This window comes from Erinaceus europaeus, chromosome 9 (genome assembly GCF_950295315.1).
Source record: "Erinaceus europaeus chromosome 9, mEriEur2.1, whole genome shotgun sequence".
NCBI lineage: Eukaryota > Metazoa > Chordata > Mammalia > Eulipotyphla > Erinaceidae > Erinaceus > Erinaceus europaeus.
Window position 1 is genome coordinate 30,028,750 of NC_080170.1, and position 21,501 is coordinate 30,050,250.

A 21,501-nucleotide genomic window follows, 5' to 3' on the forward strand; every position below is an offset into this window, starting at 1 on the left:
AACTTTTTTTTTGCCTCCAGGGTTATTGCTGGGGCTCAGTGCCTGCACCATGAATTCACTGCTCCTGGAGGCCATTTTCCCCCCTTTTGTTGCCTTTGTTGTTGTAGCATTGTTGTGGTTATTATTGTTATTGTTGATGTCGTTGGTTGTTGGATAGGACAGAGAGAAATGGAGAGAGGAGGGGAAGACAGAGAGGGGGAGAGAAAGACACCTACAGACCTGACTCACCGCCTGTGAAGCAACTCCCCTGCAGGTGGGGAGTCAGGGACTGGAACCGGGATCCTTACCCAGTCCTTGCACTTTGTGCCAAGTGCACTTAACTTGCTGCTACTGCCTGACCCCCTTTATTAAATATTTTGTCCTGCTTAATATCTTACCACCTTTCAGCCATCAAGTTGCAGGTACTATTATGATTCCATCCAGACTTCCCTAGGCAGCCAATCTCACTAAATGTGTCCCAGAACCTCACTTCTCCAGAGCCCTACTCCAATAGGGAAAGATAGAATTGGGCTAGGGGTGTGGATTGATCTGCCAGTGTCCATGTACAGCAGAGAATTACAGAAGCCAGATCTCTCACCTTCTGCATCTCATAAAGAATTTTAGTCCATACTGTCAGAGGGGGAGAACTATTAGGGGAAGATGACCAGAGGGCTCTGGACTTCAATTCCATCGGGACCCAGAAAGAGAAGAGGAAAAATGAAGGATATTCAGAAGTAGTAATAGGTGTAAGTGTGACTTAGAAAGGAAGAGATGGCAGGACCATAGGGGAGGGAGTCAAATATATATGCTATATAGTTATATAGCTATATAGTTATGGAAATAATAGTCAAGCCATATCTATAACCTTGGGAGAACTACTGCAGTTTCCAATGGAGGAAATGGGGACACAGAACTCTAGTAGTGGGAACAGTGTGGAATTACACTTCTGATATTTCATAATTTTGTGAATCAATATTGAATCACTAATAAAATTTTTTAATGGGGAAGATGGATGGTGCTGCAACCATGCACAAGGAGCCGAGTTTGTACCCCCATCTGCAGGGGGGACGCTTAAGTGGTGAAGCAGGTCTGCAGGTGTCTGTCTTTCTCCCTCTCTATCTCCCCTTCCCTTCTCAATTTCTCTCTGCCCTGTCAAATTGAAAATGGCTGCCTGGGGTGGTAGGTTTGTGGTGCTGGCATGGAGCTCCAGCAATAACCCTGGTGCAAAAAAAAAAAAAGAAGAAAAAAGGAACTTTGTTGGTAAAATCATCACATAGATAAGAGTCAACAGAAATAGTCTAATGCACCCCCAAAGAACTCATCTCCCAGTTAAAACAGTGATCAAAGTTTACCACTCTCATTTCATCTCCCTGAACCCCCCACACGTGGCTTCTACTAGAGAGAAGACTAGCATTGCCCCAACTTGGGCACACACCATGGAATCTGGCTTAAGAACAGGCACTCCCAAAATGCCACTGGTTACTAAGTGGGTGGGTAGGTACTTGGGTAGTTGGTTAAGTGTGTGCTGGGTAGATTTTTGGGTTGCTTTGGGTATGTCTTGTATTGCTGCTAGTCTAGTGGGAGATGTAACCTCAATTCTTCCCCTGGAATACTGGAAAAAAGTCTCCAACTGGCCTTCACAAAGGAACAAAGATTGAAATATTCAAGACTTTATCAGACCATACAAACTTCATTTTAAAATGAAAGTTTATTTGTTTGTTTGGAACGAAGAGAAAGGATAGCTCTCTCCACTTTTGCTTTATCTTTAGACAGTCTTGTTTGGAGCATTCCTTGGCTGTTGTGCCAATAAAGGGCATTGTACCTTAGTTGGCTGATGACACACCCAGCCTTGACCCGGAACAGTTTACACAGATCAGGAATTCATCAACACCGAAAGTTACTACACTAGGCTGAGCTATGTCCATCAAAACAAAAAATTTGGGGAACCTGAGGAAGTTCAGTACTCTAATGAGGGAAAGGGGCTGACATGTGGCCAGAGATGGAGGAGGAATAATGACTCAGTTGAAGCCTCTTGGGACTTTATCCTCTAAATATGAATCTAACTCACTAAGTTTTTTTTTTAACTGAACTTTTTGTTTGAGTCACATGGTAGAGCTCTCAAAGATTCCTCAGAAACTGCCGAGCTGTATATTTTCCCTCTGTAAGTCAAGCCCTGCTCTAAAGAATGCTCTGAGCTGGAGGGAGACAACCCAAGGAAGATGCTACCAAACATTTTACTTCTTGCCAACGTCATTGTAAAATATCATATTGTCATGTGTATACATTGGTTTCTTGTTAGTAGAGATGAGCATTTTTAACTTTTTTTTTCTATTTTATTCAATAGGACAGAGAGGAATTGACAGTGGAGTGGGAGGCAGAAAGACAACTGCAGACCTGCTCTGCCACTCATGAAGTGTCCGTGATGCCGATGGGAATGGGGTCTCCTGGGTACTTGCACAAGTCCTTGTGCACATTACTGTGTGCACTTACTGATGAGCATTTTTTTCATATGCTGAGTCACCTGTATTTTTACTGAATTTTTTTCTTGGTAGGTAAATTGCACCGCCCCATCACGAACGCCAGGAAGCCTGACAGGGTCATCTCCTCTGGACCTGCATTCAGACTTCAAGGAAGCTGGGCAGGAGGATGAGAATGGGTTGACGCATTCTCCCCCGTTATTGCTACAAATAATTACACTGTCACAATTGATTAATAGTGCTTTGGCAGTGCCTGGTAAGAATGGAGAGTCAGAAGCACCCCCTCTCCCTTACACAGGGGCATATTTGAAAGTTACATTATGAAAGTGGGGAAGGTGGGTCAACATAGACGGACAAAACAAGTCATGTTATGACTTGCCCCTCAAAGAAAGAATGCAGAGATTGAGGCCTCCCAGGTACAAGTTGACGTATTGAAACAAAGATTAATAGTTAAACTGTACCAGACCTAGATGAGCAGTGGTCCACAACTAGGCAAAGATCTGTATGCCTCCCATAGAAAATTAATGTTAGAAATAGCCCTCCGCAAAAGTCAGAAACAATTCTGGGTATGACCTCCCCTGAGAACAGGGCGATACTAAGTATTGTACCATTCTTTACAGTTATAGGGGAGTAACATGTAGCCTGCCAAAGCCACAAGACTAAGCTGGTTGTTTAGGCAACCTAAATGTAACCTGAAAAAAGTATAAAAGTAAAGCAGTTTCACTATTAAAATGAGTCCAGATTCACCCTCCAATAGAGTGTGGTGTCTATCTGTTCTCCCTCACGCCGACTCCTGAACCACCGGGGAGGTTGCCTTCGAGACCCCTGACCCTCCTGCTGCTCATCCACTGTGGTGGTCCGCGGCAGTAAATTATTTTTCATTCAGTCATTTTCTACAGAAGCATAAATGGCTCTTAGTTACTTTGGAACAGAAATATAAATTGTGAATAACTTGTAAATACAAAATTAACTTCCGAGGGCTGGGTGATGGTGCACCTGGTTGAACATACAGATTAAGATATGCAAGAACCTGGGTTCAAGCCCTTAGTTCCCACCTGCAGAGGGGAGAGTTCACTAGCAATGAAGCGATGCAGCAATGCAACAATGCAGTAATGCTGTAGGTGTCTCTCCTTTTTAAAAAATATTTATTCATTCCCTTTTTGTTGCCCTTGTTGTTTTATTGTTGTAGTTATTGATGTTGTTGGATAGAACAGTGAGAAATGGAGAGAGGAGGGGAAGACAGAGAGAAGGAGAGAAAGACACCTGCAGACTTACTTCACCGCTTGTGAAGCAACTCCCATGCAGGTGGGGAGCTGGGGACTCAAACCAGGATCCTTATGCTGGTCCTTGTGCTTTGTGCAGCGTGTGCTTAATCCTTTTTTTTTTTTTTTTTTAAACCAGAGAGAGCACTGCTAAGCTCTGGCCTGTGGTAACGTGGGGGATTGAACCTGGGACTTTGGAGCCTCAGGCATAAGTCTCTTTGCATAACCACTAGGCTATCTACCCTCTGCCCTCTCTTCCTCTCTATCTCCCCTTCCGCTCTCAATTTCTCTCTGTCTTATCAAATAAATTAATTAAGTTACTTCTGAAGAAACATTATTTTGATTCTTATGCTGACTTATTTGATGAAAAAGAGAGAACAAAAGATATCAGAGGGTTACTCTGTAATATGCTGTCTGGGGATCTACCCCTGGGCCTCCGATAGGTAAGTTGTGTGTTCTGCAGCTCAGGTGCCCAGTTCTGAAAAGGCACGTTAGTAGGACTTTATGTTGTCGTTGCTTTCTTTGCAGTTAGAGATCAGTGTTACAGCTAAGTTAATGTATTTTAATACTTACTAAGCAGTTCAAGTGAGTAAGGCCCCAGAGATATAGCTTATACCTTAGTACAAAACGTGTGAATTTGAAGAACAGTTGAACACAAAGACTAAAAATATGAAGTAGGAGTGACATGGTTCCCGGTTCAAGCCCTGGCTCCCTACCTGCAAGGGGGTCACTACATGAGTGGTGAAGCAGGTCTGTAGGAATCTATCTTTCTCTCTCATTCTCTATCTCCTCTCCCCTTTCAATTCCTTTCTGTCCTGTTAAACAAAGTATAAAGAAAGAGGGAGGGAGGAAAGAAGAAAGGAGGGAAAAAAAAACCAAAAACAAACAGAAAAAATGACCTCTGAGATCAGGGGATTTGTAGTGCTGGTACTGAGCCCCTTGGTGACAATAAAAAATAAAAACCATAAGAACCTACATGGGGTAGTATATAGATAATATATAAATTGTGACATATGACAGATTCTTAAGATTTCAGGGTAAAAATAGACCACAGTAGCCAACAAAGGAAGACAATGACCAGACAGGAACCAAAAAGAATGAATAAACCTGACTGGGAAGGAAATCGGGCAGTAGCGCAGCAGATTAAGTACAGGTGCTACAAAATGCAAGGACCAGCTTAAGGAACCCATTTGAGCCCCTGGCTCTCCACCTGCAGGGGAGTTGCTTCACAGGTAGTGAAGCAGGTCTGCAGGTGTCTGTCTTTCTCTCCCCTCTCTGTCTTCCCCATCTCTCTCCATTTCTCTCTGTCCTATCCAACAACGATGACATCAATAACAACAATAATAACTACAACAATAAAAACAACAAGGGCAACAAAAAGGAAATAAATAAATAAATAAAATATTTTTTAAAAACTTGACTGGGAGGCTTTTAGGAATAAAATATTATATGTCATATATATTTTCTACATATACATATCATGGAATCATGGAATATATATGATTTTTTAAAATATAGTTCATAAAATAACTAAAAAATAAATGAATAGAAAAAATAATATGTCTTATGCTATATCATATCCTCATACCCAATTTAAGGACATGAGAGAGTGATGTTATGATAAATGTTCTCTGAGGATGGACTCAAGGAAGAGGACCACAGGAAGTGAAGTCACTTCCTCCTTACTGGACACCAATAGAACTTAGAATCCCAGTTACTTGGCAACTAAACTCCCTCTTCTTGACTCAGAGAGAAGAGGATGTTGTCCTGCTGTATGGGGCGGTCCTGGGGCTGCTGTTTCAGGAAGCCCCAGCGACTCCAGATAAGTGGGAGAAGAGAAAGAAGAATTTGGAAATGGGCCAAGATGCCCCATAAGGTAATACCAGGAGCTTTAGGTGGACTTTCTTCAATGAAAGTTAGTTCTCAGCTGGGAACATCTGTGAAGAGAGTAGAGCATCCATCAGAACTACCCTACTACATGCTAATATAGATTTGGGTTTTTTCTTTTTTAATAAAATTCTCTTGAAATTTTTACTAACATTTAATAACAATAAATCATTCAGTTACTTAGTCTTTATGAAGTTTTTCTGACCATGAAGTTTGTTTTAAAAGTCATCATGGAAACAATCAGATGTGAAGAAACGTGTAAAATGAATTTCTTAAACAAATCTATTTTTCTTCAGATAACAATGGCATTATGCTAATAGTAATTTTTTTTACTTAAACTATTTGTTTCTTTTGTTTTTTATCTTTATTTAATTATTGTTGTATAGAGATGGAGAGAAATTTAGAGGGGAGGGGAGTTAAAGAGGGAAACAGACACCTGCAGCCCTGCTTCACCATTTAGGAAGCTTTCCCCCTGCAGGTGGGGACCAGGGGCTTGAATATGGGTCCTTGTGCACTATAATGTGTGCACTTAGCCAGATGCACCTCTGCTGGGTCCCTGAACTCTTCTTTTAAAAAAAAAATTTATTTATTTTAATGAGAGGGATACAGAGAAAAAGATCAGAGCACCACTCAGCTCTGGCTTACAATGGTGATAGGGACTGAACCTAAGACCTTAGAGCCTCAGCCATGAAAGCCTGTTGCATAACCATTATGCTGTTTCCTCTGCCTAAATGATCTCTTTTCAAAATTGATGTCTGGATGTGAGGGCGATCTGGCTGCGACATCTGTCACCCCATTGATTACCAGGGTTGATTCGGCTGATGTGGCTGGCTAGGCGGGTATCCCCTTCCTCCCTCACCGCTCCATGTGCCTCCCTCCCGAAGCTTCGAGCTTGGTCGAAGAGGACGGCCTTCCTCGAATAGAGACAGACCAGTCTTCATTCGAGGGTATACGAGTAGCTGCGCTCCCCTGCTAGAACCTCCAAACAAGCTCTCAAAATTGATGCCTAGCAAATCTTATTTTTTCCTTCCACTCTGCAAAGGCAAGACAGAAACATATTAAAATCATTTTTTTCAACATCTATGAACTATTTCATAAAAAGAAACCAGTTTGGTATAGTGTTGGTATGCTCAGTTTATAAAAGTTATAAAAGTAGTCTTCTGTTCAAATGAACCTGGCACTCCAAGGTTAACATTTTTAAACGATATTTACATAATAAATATAACATTATGGTTATAGACTAGGTGTGAGATTTGGTTTTTCTCCACGGAGATCGTTAAAAGACTGGCAGCCAGGAGCCGGGCAGTAGCGTAATAGGTAAAGTGCAGGTGGCACAAAGCACAAGGACCGATGTAAGGATCCCGGTTTAAGCCCCTCTCTCCCCACCTGCAGGGGAGTCGCTTCACAAGCAGTGAAGCAGGTCTGCAGGAGTCTGTCTTTCTTCCCCCTCTCTGTCTTCCCCTCCTCTCTCCATTTCTCTCTGTCCTATCCAACAACAACAACAATAACAAAACAACAAGGGCAATAAAAGGGAATAAATAAATATTAAAAAGAAGAAGAAGACTGGCAGCTTTCTGAAGTTTTGCTTGTCTTTCTCAGGCTGTGGATGAAGCTCCTGTGACAAAGAAATTTGTGACGCAGCACATTATGATTCCTGTACCTCAGATGCCTTACAACCCTTCGGTAGGCCTGATTAAGACCTAGTACCCAAGGGGTCGGGTGATAGCACAGAGTTAAACGCACATAGCGCGAATCGCAAGAACCAGTGTAAGAATCCTGGTTCAAGCCCCCAGCTCCCCACCTGCAGGGGGGTTGCCTCACAGGCAGTGACACACGTCTGCAGGTGTCTATCCTTCTCTCCCCCTCTCTGTCTTCCCCTCCTCTCTTGATTTCTCTTTGTCCTATCCAACAATAATGACATCAATAACAATAATAACTATAACAATAAAACAAGGACAACAAAAGGGAAAATAAATATTTTTAAAAAGACCTAGTACCCAAATTCCAACTGTAAAGCTTTGACACTATGTCTTTCAGAATAAGTCAAAATAGATCAAAATAGTTGGAATTCAATTTTACTGAGAGATGTATTTGATCATCATGGTATATAGCAAATGATTTATTGTTTTGACTTAGAAATACAGACAAGAAACTGGTCAGTGGTGCACCTGGTTGAGGACACATGTTACCTCATGCAGCTATCTGGGTTCAAGCCTCCAGTCTCCATCTGCAGTGGGGGGTTGGGGGGTTCCATGAGTGATGAAGCAGTACTACAGGGCGCTCTCTCTCTCTCTCTCTCTCTCCTGCTAATCCTCCCTATTCTCTCCTAATTTCTCTCTGTCCTATCAAATATAAATAAATAATAAAGGTTATACAACCAAAGCGGCTAGCAGCATCTTCTTTCCATAAAGAAAAGACTGAGCTATAAGGTTATGACAAGACAGTAGAGCTGTCAAAACCAATGTAGTAGATGCTACTATAGCTGTGGTTTGATTTCTATATTGGAGGCACCTGGAAGACTGGTACCATCTGAAGCCTTGTTTTTTTTTTTTCCTAGGGCATGGTTACAATTCCCAAGGATGAGGACCACAAGGCTAAGGAGGAGCTGTGCTCTAAGCAGAACTCTGCACGGTCCAGAAAGCAGAGGCAGCAGCAACTACCAGTAGGTGACATGGCAGGTTAAGAAGTTGAGCACACAGGGGCCAGATGAGCAAACATGTTTCAATGTGCAAGGACCTGGGTTTGAGCCTCCAATCCCCACCTGCAGGGTCAAAGCTTTATGAGTGGTGAAACAGTGCTGCAGGTGTCTCTCTGTCTCTCTTCCTCTCTATCTCCTCCCTTCCCTCTCCATTTCTGGCTGTCTCTATCCAATAATTAAATAAAGAAAATAACAAAAAAATTTAATCAAAGTTTAAAAGACAGAGAAAATGAACATATACCTGGAAGCCAAAGCACTTGAGTTGGGCAAGTTTCACTCAGGGTGGAACTTTTGTTTCCATAGGGTTTTTCTCTGGGCATTGAAGTCTGAATGTTAATTCCTCTGGGGTTACTCAGGTGTGATTCTTTGCTGAGGGGACTCTAGTCCACCAAAAGCATGGAGGTCTTTTCAGTATTCTCTGCCATCATTAGAGTGATTCTGTAATTTACCACATTGGGAGGGTCTTACAATTCCAGTTTTTCCTTTTCTCCACTTATGTTATTTGTGAAGATGAGGTAATGAAGCTCTTTCTCTCTCCAAACAGTCATACACTTAGACAGACTACAGTGAAGACCATAAACATAACTAGAATCTGTAAAGCAGGCAAAATATTTTCCTGGACTCAGTGAGAGAGATTAGTTTATTCATAGGATCCAGAAATATGCAGTTCAGGGCCTGCTAATTCATGACTCAGATAATTTGTCCCACATAGAGTGGACAAGCTTGCTCCAGTTCAATACTTACAGTCTATGTGTGGCTGGAGGTAAATGATATTTTAGTTTTATCAAGAGATTTTTTTTTCAGGTCATTATAGGCAGCCAGTTTTCTTTGAGAGTTGTTCTTTGCCACAGAAGTGGAGTCAACACAGCTAACAAAATCTCTGAGAAGGAAGGTTATGCCAAGAAAGTCAAACTTATACCAACCAGTGTGTAGAAGATGCGGATGCTGTGAGTTTTGATTCAAATGATGTAGATGTCAGGATGACTGAAACCCTTGTGATTTCTTCTTCTCCTTCTCTAGACAATCTATGAAGATCCAGAGATTGAGGTCTCTGGGGCTGAGGATGAGCTGTACCCTCTGCAGGATTCTGCAGAGACAAGCCAGCAACTGAAGCTGCAGGTAGGTGACTTGGCAGTTTGGAAATTTCTAAAAGAAACAGGAGATGGAACTGGAAAATTCACACAGGGCTATGTCTGAACTTCCCTGGGACTGTGCTCTGGGAATTGGGGTGTAAATGGAGATTCCTCTCAGCAGCTGCATGGATGTGCTTCACCTGTGAGGGCACCACAACCCACCAAGAACTCAGAGGTGTTTCAGTGTTCTTTTCTATTTATGATAGTTTCTGCAGTGTCCCATGTTGAGGACCTTAGAAATTCAGTGTCCCAGGAGGCTGGGCGGTAGCATACCAGGTTAAGCACACACAGTGCGAAGCCCAAGGACCAGCGTAAGGATCCTGGTTTGAGGTCCTGGCTCCCCACCTGCAGGGAGGTCGCTTCACAAGTGGTGAAGCTGGTCTGCAGGTGTCTATCTTTCTCTCCCCTCCTCTCTCAATTTGTCTCTGTCCTATCCAACAACAACAACAACAACAACAGCAATAATGAAAATAATAACAACAACAACGGTAAACAACAAGGGCAACAAAAGGGGAAAAAATAGCCTCCAGGAGCAGTGGATTTGTAGTGCAGGCACTGAGCCCCAGCGATAGCATAGAGGCAAAAAAAAAAAAAAAACTAAAAGAATTCCAGTGTCCCTTCCCTGAAATTGGGTCACATGGATATGGGACAAAGATGCTCAATTATTATTTTTTTAATTTTATTAATGATTTAATAGTGATTGACAAGATTGTGGTATAAGAGGGGTTCAATCTGGTGGTCCAGGCAGTAGTGCACCAGGTTAAGCACACATAGTGTGAAGCCAGAGGATCCGGGTTTGAGCCCCCGGCTTCCCACCTGCAGCAGGGGTTGCTTTGCAAGCAGTGAAGCAGGTCTACAGGTATCTTTTTCCCCTTTCTGTCTTCCCTTCCTCTTTTAATTTCTCTCTGTCCTATCCAACAACAACAACACTAACAGGAACAACAACAATGATGGAAAAAGATGGCTGCCAGGAGCAATGGATTCATGGTGTAGGTGCCAAGCCCTAGTGATAACCCTGGAGGCAAAATAAATAAATAAATAAATAAATAAATAAAATACTCTAAAAATAAAATGAAAACTTTTTAAAAAGGGGGGTGGGTACAATTCTATACAATTTACACCACCAGAGTTCCATATGTCCTTCCCTCCATTGGAAGTTTCCCTATTCTTTATGCCTCTGGGGGTATGGACCAAAGATATTTATGGAGTGCAGAAGGTGAAAGGTCTGGCTTTTGTAATTACTTCTCTTCTGGACATGGGCATTGGCAGGTCAGTCCATAACCCCAGCCTGTTTCTATCTTTCCCTAGTGGGGTAGGACTCTGGGGAAGTGGGGTTACAGGACACATTGGTGAAGTCATCTGCCCAGGTAAGTTAGGTTGGTGTCATGGTAACATCTGCAACTTAGTGAATGAAAAGCATTAAAATATAAAGCAGAACAATTTGTTTAATAATCAGGAACCTAAAGGTAAAAGTATAGCAGATTAAATTTGGGATCTTCATGTTGGAAGGAGCTAGGAAGTCTCTTTTAGGTATATTCCAAGGAGCCCATGACTTTACTAATTTTTCACTGACTCCAACAGCTAACAACGCAGGTGGGCTAGGAGTGTTGTCGAGGAAGATGGTGTCAGAGTTGACAATAGGATTAGAAAGCTGGATAACGGCAGAGAGTAGCTCCAAATATGGGGAAAGTATACAAATACCATTAACTGTAAATCCCATCTATCTGACTTCAGGCCCATGTCTACTCATATTTAGCACAGGAGCTTGTATAATCTCTGCATCCCTGTTAGTCTGAACTCTTATTTCATGGTCATAGCTAGGAACATTCTAAGGCTGTACTCATTTCAGAACCAGCCTTCCTCCCATGGCAGAGAATATTGACCCAGCCCCCCTCCAGAGAGTGGGGCAATTTCTACAATTGTTATTCTATATTGACAGCAATGTTCTGCAGAGGACCACAAGAGGGTTTATGATGTTGTTCCTGATGGAGATGACAAGTGATGGTGGAGAGAGAGATCTGTTAGAGGTCTAGGCTCCTCATATCTATGTAGGAATCCAAGGATTCACTAACTAGGGCCTCAGATAATGGGGTGACCTGGTAGTGACCAAAAGGGCCATCATTAAGTGTGCCAGTCTCTTGCCCTTATCCAGCTTTTGTAGTCCTTACTTTATCTGATACAGTTGGACTTAGAGTGGTTGAGGAGAGTAAAATAGGGAGTAGGTGAGCATCTAAGGATGCTCAGTTCTGTGCCTCGGCTTTTTAGAGGGACTTCAGTGAGGACTTTCAACACAACGAGAATCTTTGTGCCCAGCATAGGAGACAGTCTCCCCAACTCAGAAAGATGCTTAGGTCTTTTCAGCAGAGGTTTATGATGTGGGGCCTGCAAATTCATGGCTGGGATCATTTGTCCCACATTCATTGAGGAGGCCTGATCAAGACCCAGTCCCAGTGCTCTGCGTGTGGAAACTTCTCCTCGATCCATCAGAACGAAGCATCACTAGATCAGTCTAAGTTTGCTGGATGTACATGACATACTAGTTTTATAAGGAGACTTAAAAAATTATATTTATTTATTTTCCCTTTTGTTGCCCTTGTTTTATTGTTGTTGTAGCTAGTATTGTTATTGATGTCATCTTTGTTAGATAGGACAGAGAGAAATAGAGAGGGGAGGGGAAGACAGAGAGGGGGAGAGAAAGACACCTGCAGACCTGCTTCACTGCTTGTGAAGCAACTCCCCTGCAGGTGGGGAACCAGGGGCTAGAACTGGGATCCTTACGCGGTCCTTGTGCTTCGCGCCACATGCGCTTAACCCGCTGTGCTACCACCCGACTCCCAAGGATACTTTTTAAAAAGATTTAATTTAGTGGGGGCCAGGAGGTGGTGCACCCAGTTAAGCGCATATAGTATTAAGTGCAAGGACCTGCGCAAGGATACAGGTTTGAGTCACCAGCTCTCCACCTACATTCAGGACATTTCACAAGCAGCGAAGCTGGTCTGTCTTTCTCCCTCTCTGTCTCCTTCCTCTTAATTTCTCTCTGTCCTATCAATAATAGACAGACAGACAGACAGACAAATAAATAAATGCGGGACTGGAGGTGGCGCAGCAGGTTAAGCACACATGGCGTGAAGCTCAAGGTAAAGATCCCAATTTGAGCCCCCTGTTCCTCACCTGCAGGGGTTGGGGGGTCAATTCACAGGCGGTGAAGCAGGTCTGCAGGTGTCTTATCTTTCTGTTCTCCTCTCTGTCTTCCCCTCCTCTCACAATTTCTTTCTGCCCTATCCAATAACAATGAGAGTAAACAATAAGGACCACAAAAGGAAAAACAATAGCCCCCAAGAGCAGTGAATTTGCAGTGTAGGCACTAAGCCCCAGCAACAACCCTGGAGGCAAAAGGAAAGAAAGAAAGAAAGAAAGAAAGAAAGAAAGAAAGAAAGAAAGAGAGAAATGTTTTATTTATTTGTTAATGAGAAAAATAGAAGGAGACAGAGAAAGAACCAGACATCACTCTGGTATATGTTCTGCCAGGGATTGAACTCAGGACCTCATGCTTGAGAGTCCAGTGCTTTAACCTCTCCACCACCTCCCAGACCACTCAGGAGACATTTTTTTCAGATCGTTAGGGACAGCCAACTTTCTGTTGAGAACTGTTATTTGTCACAGAAATGATATAAAAGCAGTTACAACATTTTCTTTCCAAAGATAAAAGTCTAGTCAGGGAGTTGGGTGGTAGTGCAGCGTGTTAAGCGCACGTGGAGCAAAGCACAAGGACCAGCGTAAGGATCCCGGTTCAAGGCCGGGGCTCCCCACCTGCAGGGGAGTCACTTCACAGGCAGTGAAGCAAGTCTGCAGGTGTCTATCTTTCTCTCTGCCTCTCTGTCTTCCCCCTACTCTTTCCATTTCTCTCTGTTCTATCCAACAACAACAATAAAAACTACAACAATAAAACAACAAGGGCAACAAAAGGGAATAAATAAATATTAACAAAAACAAAACAAAACAAAAAAAAGCCTGGTCAGGCTGGTATGCCAAGAGTGGAGCTTCTATCAAGCAATGTAGTGATGCTGCTGTAGGTGTGGGTTTTGATCCAAACAGGGGAGGTGCCAGGAAGACTGGCACCCTTGTAAAGTCTTATCCTCTTTTCCTAGGCTGTGGCCCATGTTGCTGTGGCCCAGGAGGAGCTGTGCCTTCTGCAAGGTTCTGCAAAGTCAAGCCAGCATCGACAGCTACTGCAGGTGGGTGACATGGCAGGTTGACAAATCCAACAGAAAGTAAAGACTTAGATGGGTCCTGAGTTGGTGAGCTTACCTAGGGCAGTGCCTTAGTTTCCCTGGGACTGTGCTCTGAGCCTTGGATGTGAATAGTGATTCCTCATGGGATTTGCCTGATGTGCTTTGTCAGTAAGGGCACCATAAACACTAAGTGCTCAGAGTTGTTTTTAGTGTTTTTTTGCCACTGATTAAGGTGTTCTGCCATGTCCCACTTTGGGGCCTTAAGAAATCCTGTTTTGCCATCCCTCCAGTTGGGTCACATATTTGAGGAGATGAGGCAAGGATACTCAATGTAGTTTCTTAGGGTTTGACAGGGACTGTAGTGCAGACCTCCAAGTATGGCTAGAATCTTTTGTCTAGCACAAAAGTCTTTTCCCCCAGACACTGAAAGTTGCCTTTGTCTTTTCCTACAAGCCATTGATTTATGATGTAGGACCCAATAACTAACGTCTTAGACCAGGTAGCCCACAATCCTTGTGTAGACCTCATCAAGACCCAGTCTCCAAATTCCAGGTGTGAAGCCTTAACATCATGTCCATCAGAATGAGTCAACAGTACATCAAAATAGTTTTCTTGGAAGTATAAATCATTTTAGTTTTGTTCAAACACATTTTTGCAGGTCATTATAGGCAGCCTAGTTTCTGTAGAGTACTGTTCTTGGTTTTTGAAATGGAATCAAAGCAGCAACAATATTTCCTTTCCAAAAATAAAGGTTTGGACCAGAAATTATGCTAAGACAGAATATATTTTTAACTTTTTAAATTAGTGATTTAATAATTGATTGACAAGATTGTGGTATAAGAAGGGGTATAATCCCATACAATTCCCACCACCAGAGTTCCACATCCCTTCCCCTCCATTGGAAGTTTCCCTATTCTTTATCCCTCTGGGAGTATGTACCAAAGATCTTTATGGGGTGCAGAAAATGGTAAGTCTGGCTTCTGTAATTGCTTCTCCACTGGGCATGGGCATTGACAGGTTGATCCATTTAAGACAGAATTTCTTTTTTTTAAATTTTTTAAAATATTCATTTATTTATTTTCCCTTTTGTTGCCCTTGTTGTTTTTTATTATTGTTGTAGTTATTGTTATTGATGTCATCATTGTTAGAACAGAGAGAAATGGAGAGAGGAGGGGAAGAGAGATGGAGGAGAGAAAGATAGACACCTGCAGACCTGCTTCACTACCTGTGAAGCGACTCCTCTGCAGATAGGGAGCCAGGGGCTCAAACTGGGATCCTTAGGCTGGTCCTTGTATTTTGTGCCACGTGCGCTTAACCTGCTGTGCTACCGCCTGACTCCCAAGATAGAATTTCTTTTTTTTAATCTTTTTTTAATTTTTTTTAATATTTATTTTATATATTTTTTCCCTTTTGTTGCCCTTGTTGTTTTATTGTTGTAGTTATTATTGTTGTTGTTGTTGTTGGATAGGACAGAGAGAAATGGAGAGAGGGAGGGGAAGACAGAGAGGAGGAGAGAAAGATAGACACCTGCAGACCTGCTTCACCGCCTGTGAAGCGACTCCCCTGCAGGTGGGGAGCCGGGGTTCGAACCGGGATCCTTATGCCGGTCCTTGTGCTTTGCGCCACCTGCGCTTAGCCCGCTGCACTACAGCCCGACTCCCCCAAGACAGAATTTCTATCAGAAGGGGCAGGCAGATGCTGCTATAGCTGTGAGTTTTGAATGCTACAATGATGATGCTGGGAAGACTGGCACCATTATGAAATCTTGCTCTCTTTTCTTAGGCCATTGCCAAAACTCCTGGGACCCAGGACCACAAGGCCAAAGAGGAGATGTGCCCTTTGCAGACCTCTGTAGAGGAAAGCCAGCAACAGAAGCTGCAGGTAGGTGGCTTGGCAGGTTGGAGATTTCTGAAGAAACCGCAGACAGAGGAAGAAGTGATACCTAGTTAATCACACATAGTGCTAAACTCAAGGACCTGTTCTTCACCTGCAGGGGGAAACTTCACTAGTGGTGAAGCAAGTGTGAAAGGGTCTTTCTTTCTTTCTTTCTTTCTTTCTTTCTTTCTTTCTTTCTTTCTTTCTTTCTTTCTCCCTTTCTATCTTCCCCTTCTCTCTCAATTTCCCTCTGTTCTATCAATAAAATGGAAAGAATGGCCATCAGGAGCAGTGAATTTGTAGAGCTGGTAGCAAGCTCCAACATAACTCTGGATGGAGGGGGTCGGCATAGTGGATAGAGCACTGGATTCTCAACCATAACCCTGGAAAGAGAAAGAGAGAGAGAAAGAGAGAGAGGGGAGGGGAGGGGAAGGGAGGAGAGGGGAGGGGAGGGGAGGGGAGAGGGGAGGAGAGGAGAGGAGAGGAGAGGAGAGGAGAGGAGAGGAGAGGAGAGGAGAGGAGAGGAGAGGAGAGGAGGGGAGAGGAGATGGAGGTGGGAAATTGACACAGGACAATGTCTGAACTTCCCTGGGACTGTGCTCTGGGAATTTGGGTGCAAATGGGGATTCCTCCCAGAAACTGCCTGGGTGTCCACCTAGAACACATTTCACTTGTGAGAGCACAATACTCCACCAAGAGCTCAGAGGTGTTTTCAGTGTTCTCTACTATTTATGAGTGTTTCTGCAATGTCCCATGTTGAGCACCTTAGAATTCCAGTATCCTACCCTGAAATTGGGTCACATATTTGTGGAGATGGGGCAAAGGTGCTCAGTTCTGTGCCTCGGCTTTTTAGAGGGACTTCAGTGATGACTTTCAAATACAATAGAATCTTTGTGTCTAGCATAGGAGACAGTTTCCCCGACTCAGAAAGATGCTTAGGTCTTTTCATCAGATGTGGAGGTTTATGATGTGGGGCCTGCAAATTCATGTCTGGGATCATTTGTCCCACATTCATTGAGGAGGCCTGATCAAGACCCAGTCCCAGTGCTCTGCGTGTGGAAACTTCTCCTCGATCCATCAGAATGAGCCATCACTAGATCAATCTAGATTTGCTAGATATAAATGACATTTTTTCCCAGATCATTAGGGATATCCAACTTTCTGTTGAGAGCTATTGTTTGTCATAGAAATCATGTCAAAGCACCTAGCAACATTTTCTTTTCAAAGATGAAAATCTGGTCAGGCAGAGTGGAGTTTCTAGCAAGCAATGTAGTGATGCTGCTGTAGGTGTGGGTTTTGATTCCAACAGTGGAGGTGCCAGGAAGATTGGCACCCTTGTGACGTCTTCTTCCTCTAGGTTACTGATGAAACTCCCCAGGCTGAGATCTGCAAGGCTGTGGAGAAGGTGTACCCTCTGAAGTACTTTGCAGAGGAAAGCCGGCAGCAGCAACTTAAGGTAGGAGATATGGCAAGTTGAGGGGACTAACACAAGAGTGGAGGATGAGGTGGTCCTTGTAACAGGTATTTGGATATTTGGCATCCTCTGAAGTTCTGCTCTTTTCTCAGGCTGTGAATGCACCTCCTCAGGTGCAGGATCACCAGTTCAAGAAGGAACCTTTCCCTCTGCAGTGCTCTGCAGTGGCTACTGAACAGCATCTGAAGGTAGGGGACAGGGCAGGTTGAGAAGCCTGAACACGGATAAACAGAGGATAAAGTTGCCCTGAATTTTTCAGTCCACCAGGGTGATGCCTTGGTTCCTCTGGGGCTGTGCTATGGTCATTAGGCCATGAATGGTGTTCCCTTCCAACAAGTATGTGAATGTGGTTCTTTTTGAGGACACCTATGTCCAACTAGAATTCAAGTTTGTTATCACAGTTCTGTGCCAGACACAAGAAATGTTTCTCTTTTGTTTTGTTTTGGGATCTTTGAATTTCAGTTATCCCTTCCCTCCATTTTAGACACATATTTCTAAAGAATAGCCCTAAAGCTCAAGCCAAATATCTCAGTTTCTTAGAGTGAATACAGTGAACAATTCAAGGTAAGGCTAGAATCTTTGCACAAAGTATTAGAGACATTTTTTCAGACATAGAAAGTTGCCACTGTCTTTCCAGCATACTCTAGAACTTTGTGGGAACAGGGACTGCTCAGTCATTTCTGCATTCAGCATACTCTAGAACTTTGTGGGAACAGGGACTGCTCAGTCATTTCTGCATTCAGCATACTCTAGAACTTTGTGGGAACAGGGACTGCTCAGTCATTTCTGCATTCAGCATACTCTAGAACTTTGTGGGAACAGGGACTGCTCAGTCATTTCTGCATTCAGGTGCCCTAATAGGACATCCTAATAGGATGTCCCTGTGCTAAGTCAACACTGTCCCTTGAATGGAATCTTTGGAACTCACTTGGGGATCGGGTTTCCTTTATAGTGTTTGTTGTGTAGAAGCAGTCACTGAATGCTCTCCTGAACACAGTGTGAGATTCAAGACATCCCAAGTTCTCACTTAGCATAAAGATTCTAGCTCCATTTCAGGTTCGACTTGCGTTTTCTTTTCTAATCTTGTTTTTCAACTTTCAACTGAAATGGAATTGGAATATTACACCAAAGTAAAAGACTCTGGGGTGGGTGGGTGGGTGGGGAGAATACAGGTCCATGAAAAATGATGAATGAAATAGTGGGGGTTGTATTGTTAAATGGAAATCTGGGGAACGTTATGCATGTAAAAAAAAAAAAAGAAGAAGTAGAAATGCAAAGCAAAAAAAAAAAAAAGATTCTAGCTATGCTTTCAGTGTTTTTGTCTTCTACATGTGAGATGTCCATCTCCAAACTTTTACTTGTTTCTGTTTGCTGCCTTTGCATTATACTCATATCTGTGAATATGAGAAGCTTTTTAAAAATTTTACTTATAAAATGGATATATTGAAGAGACCATAGGATAAGAGGGGTACAGTTCCACACAACCCCCACCACCGGAACTCTGTATCCAGTCCCTTTCCTTGATAGCTCTCCTATTTTTTATCCCTCTGGGAATATGGACCCAGGGTCATACTGGGGTGCAGAAGGTGGAAAGTCTGGCTTCTGTAATTGCTTCTCTGCTGAACATGGGTTTTGGCAGGTCAGTCCATACTCCCATGAGGAGCTTTGAAGCAGTGTTGTAGATGGGAGCATTAGGGAAATACATAAGAAGAGCTGTTGACAACAACAAGGAGGAATGTCTAACTATTGGCCAGTCTTTGTACCTGGCACTTTTGCAAGGTGTTTTCTGCAGAGTTCAAAAACTACTTAGTGGGATTTTAGAATGCCATCTGACTTATGAATTACAGAGCAAAGACTCACCTAGAGAGATAATCCCTGCTAAAGGTAGCCTGGAGGCAGGGTGGCAGCACACATGATTGAGTGCACAAATTGTAGTGTGCAAGGACTATAGGTCAATCCCTAGCAAGGTGTCCTCTAGATAGCTCGTAGACATCTAAGTGGGAATTGAGGTCTCCATGTGGCCCTCCTCTTACAGATGAACAGGTAGGACCTATAGAGGTGGCCTTCCATACAGTGAGTGGCCTGGACTAACATAGCTATTCATTTGGACATCTTACATAGAAGGCTAGTCAGCCCATTAGTTTCCAGGTAGTTAGTTTCCTGGATGATGTGGTAGGGAATGTGACCACTGGAGAATAAGTCTGATTCTTGTTTTAGGAAGCTTATTACTAAACCCTTATCTCCCTGTTCATGAATATTTGCTAACAGTAGAGTCAAAAATAATTCCTTGTAAGTATAAGAGATTTGAGTTTTATAGAGAGAGGTCCTTTCATGTCTTTAGGGAAAGCAGTTTCTTCTTGAGAGCTGTTCTTGCACGTTGAAATGGAGCTAAGGCAACAAGGAGAACCTTCCTTCCAGAGACAGTCTGAGCTAGAAGCATTGTCTAAGATAACAGAGCTTCCATGAGAACTGGTCTAGTACTTGATGACAGCTATGGTGTTTAATTTTTTTTTTAATAGAAATAGCTGTAAGTCTGGCACCCTCCTGAAATTTTGCCCACCTTTCTTAGGCCATATACACAGCTCCCATGGCCCAGGACCACCAGACCAAGAAGGATCTCTGCCTTCTGCAGGGCTCTGCAGGGCCCTGTGAATAGCAGCTGTAGCAGCAACAGATAGGTGGGATGGCTGTTTGTGGAGACTGACACTAGTGTGGAGACTGAGATGCTCCTGAGTTGGGCAGCCCACCCAAGACAGCAACATAGTGGACCCTCTTGTGGGCCTCTATAAGACTTTGCCCTCAATATGGATCAACACTGATAGGGACTTCCCCATTCTCCAAACGGAGGCTGCATCAACATACCTGCCACTCAAGGAAGATTGGTCCTGCAATGAGTGCAGCCTAGAATGTTCCTAGCTATGACTACAGAATGCAAGCTCAGACCTTACAGACCTTGCAGAGGTTACATAGGTTTCCTTGGGACTATACGCTGGACATTGGGCTATGAATAGTGATTCCTCCCAATAGCTGCTTGAATGTGCTTCTTTGTAAGGGTGCCAGTTCTACCCAGAGTCAGGATATGTTTTCAGGGTCCTCTTTCTGGCATGAAAATGCACCTGCCATGTTCATTGATTCAGTTTCCCCTTCCTTTTTTTAAAAGGATTTTATTTATTTATTTATTTATTTATTTATTTATTTATTTATTTTACTAGAGCGATGACCAGCTCTGGCTTATGATGGTCCAGGGGATTGAACTGGTATTCCAGAGCCCCAGGCGTGAGAGTCTCTTTGCTTAACCATTATGGTGTCTATCCTTCTCCCCCTTCCTTCTTTTTTGGGTCACATATTCTGTAGATTAGTCAAGGATGCACTGTCCTCAAGAGTCTCAGCTTATTTTTATTTTATTTATTTATTTATTTATTAGTGAGAAAGGTAGGAGGAGAAAGAAAGAATCAGACTGACTCTGATACATGTGCTGCTGAGGACTGAACTTGGGACCTCATACTTGAGAATCCAATGCTTTATCCACTGCACCACCTCCTGGACCACAAGAATCTCAGCTTCTTTGAGAAACTGTAGTCAAGGACTCGAAACATGTCTAGATTCTTTGTGCAAATAGGCAAGAAATTTTCTTAGTCACTGGAAGATTCCATTGCCGTTCAACACAGTCCAGAGGGTTGTGATATAAAAACCGCTGAGCCATTCCTGCTTTCAGGTACTCTTCTTGTGTTGAGCAGGCCTGGGCAAGGCCCAGTCCACACTCTCAGGCACTGACCTTCAAAGAAGAGACAACAGAAACCTAGCAGAGTGAGAGCATTGTCAGTGGCATGGATCCCTTGGTGTTCATGCACTGCATATGCTCATCCTCTGTCTTGTGTTCCCCCTGTGTGTCCTCTTCTGTCTGGTAGCAGACACTGAAAACAAGATGAATTAGTTATGTGTCCTCCATATTGAAAGCAACTACCAAAAATAGTTCCTCGAGTCAGTGCACTCCTCATACCTGTTCTAGTGGATTCTTACATGTAGATTTTGATAGTCGAGATGCCTGGTCTTATGCTCTTTTTACAGTTTTATGACATTTTGATGCTTTATTGTCTTTTCACAGACATATGGTGTGAAGTCTGCATTCTTGGCCACCTTGAACAACTTGGCAGATTGTTGTGCAGAGATGAATGCAAAGACTTACTTACTTTTGATGTATGTTTCCCTGATTTTATTTATTTTTGTCTTTACAAAATAAAACATAATTTTTCATTGTGTGTGTTCTCTACTGATTTTTCATTTTTTGTTTGTGATTAATAGTAGATTACTAGATTGTAAGATGACAATGTGTAGTTCCACGCCACACCTGCCACCAAAGTTCTGTATCCCTTCCCTCTCATTTCCCAAAGATAACCACCATAATTCTCACAAGTCTTAGAAACAGTTTACTTGCTTCTGTTTTGTTTGTTTGTTTAGTCACTCCAGGAACCCCCTGCCTGTTG

At 42.9% G+C, this 21,501-nt stretch overlaps 1 protein-coding gene across 1 annotated transcript; it reads left to right on the forward strand.

The window, feature by feature from the left end:
- Nucleotides 1-5,522: 5,522 nt before the first annotated feature.
- LOC132540177 (uncharacterized) lies at nucleotides 5,523-21,274 on the forward strand. Its single transcript, XM_060196946.1, has 9 exons — nucleotides 5,523-5,594; nucleotides 7,205-7,288; nucleotides 8,163-8,267; nucleotides 9,324-9,422; nucleotides 13,585-13,671; nucleotides 15,451-15,549; nucleotides 16,901-16,999; nucleotides 17,110-17,205; nucleotides 21,123-21,274. Exons 1-9 carry the CDS (start codon nucleotides 5,583-5,585, stop codon nucleotides 21,255-21,257), a joined length of 816 nt encoding a protein of 271 aa, XP_060052929.1. The 5' UTR covers nucleotides 5,523-5,582; the 3' UTR covers nucleotides 21,258-21,274.
- The last annotated feature ends 227 nt before the right edge of the window (nucleotides 21,275-21,501 follow it).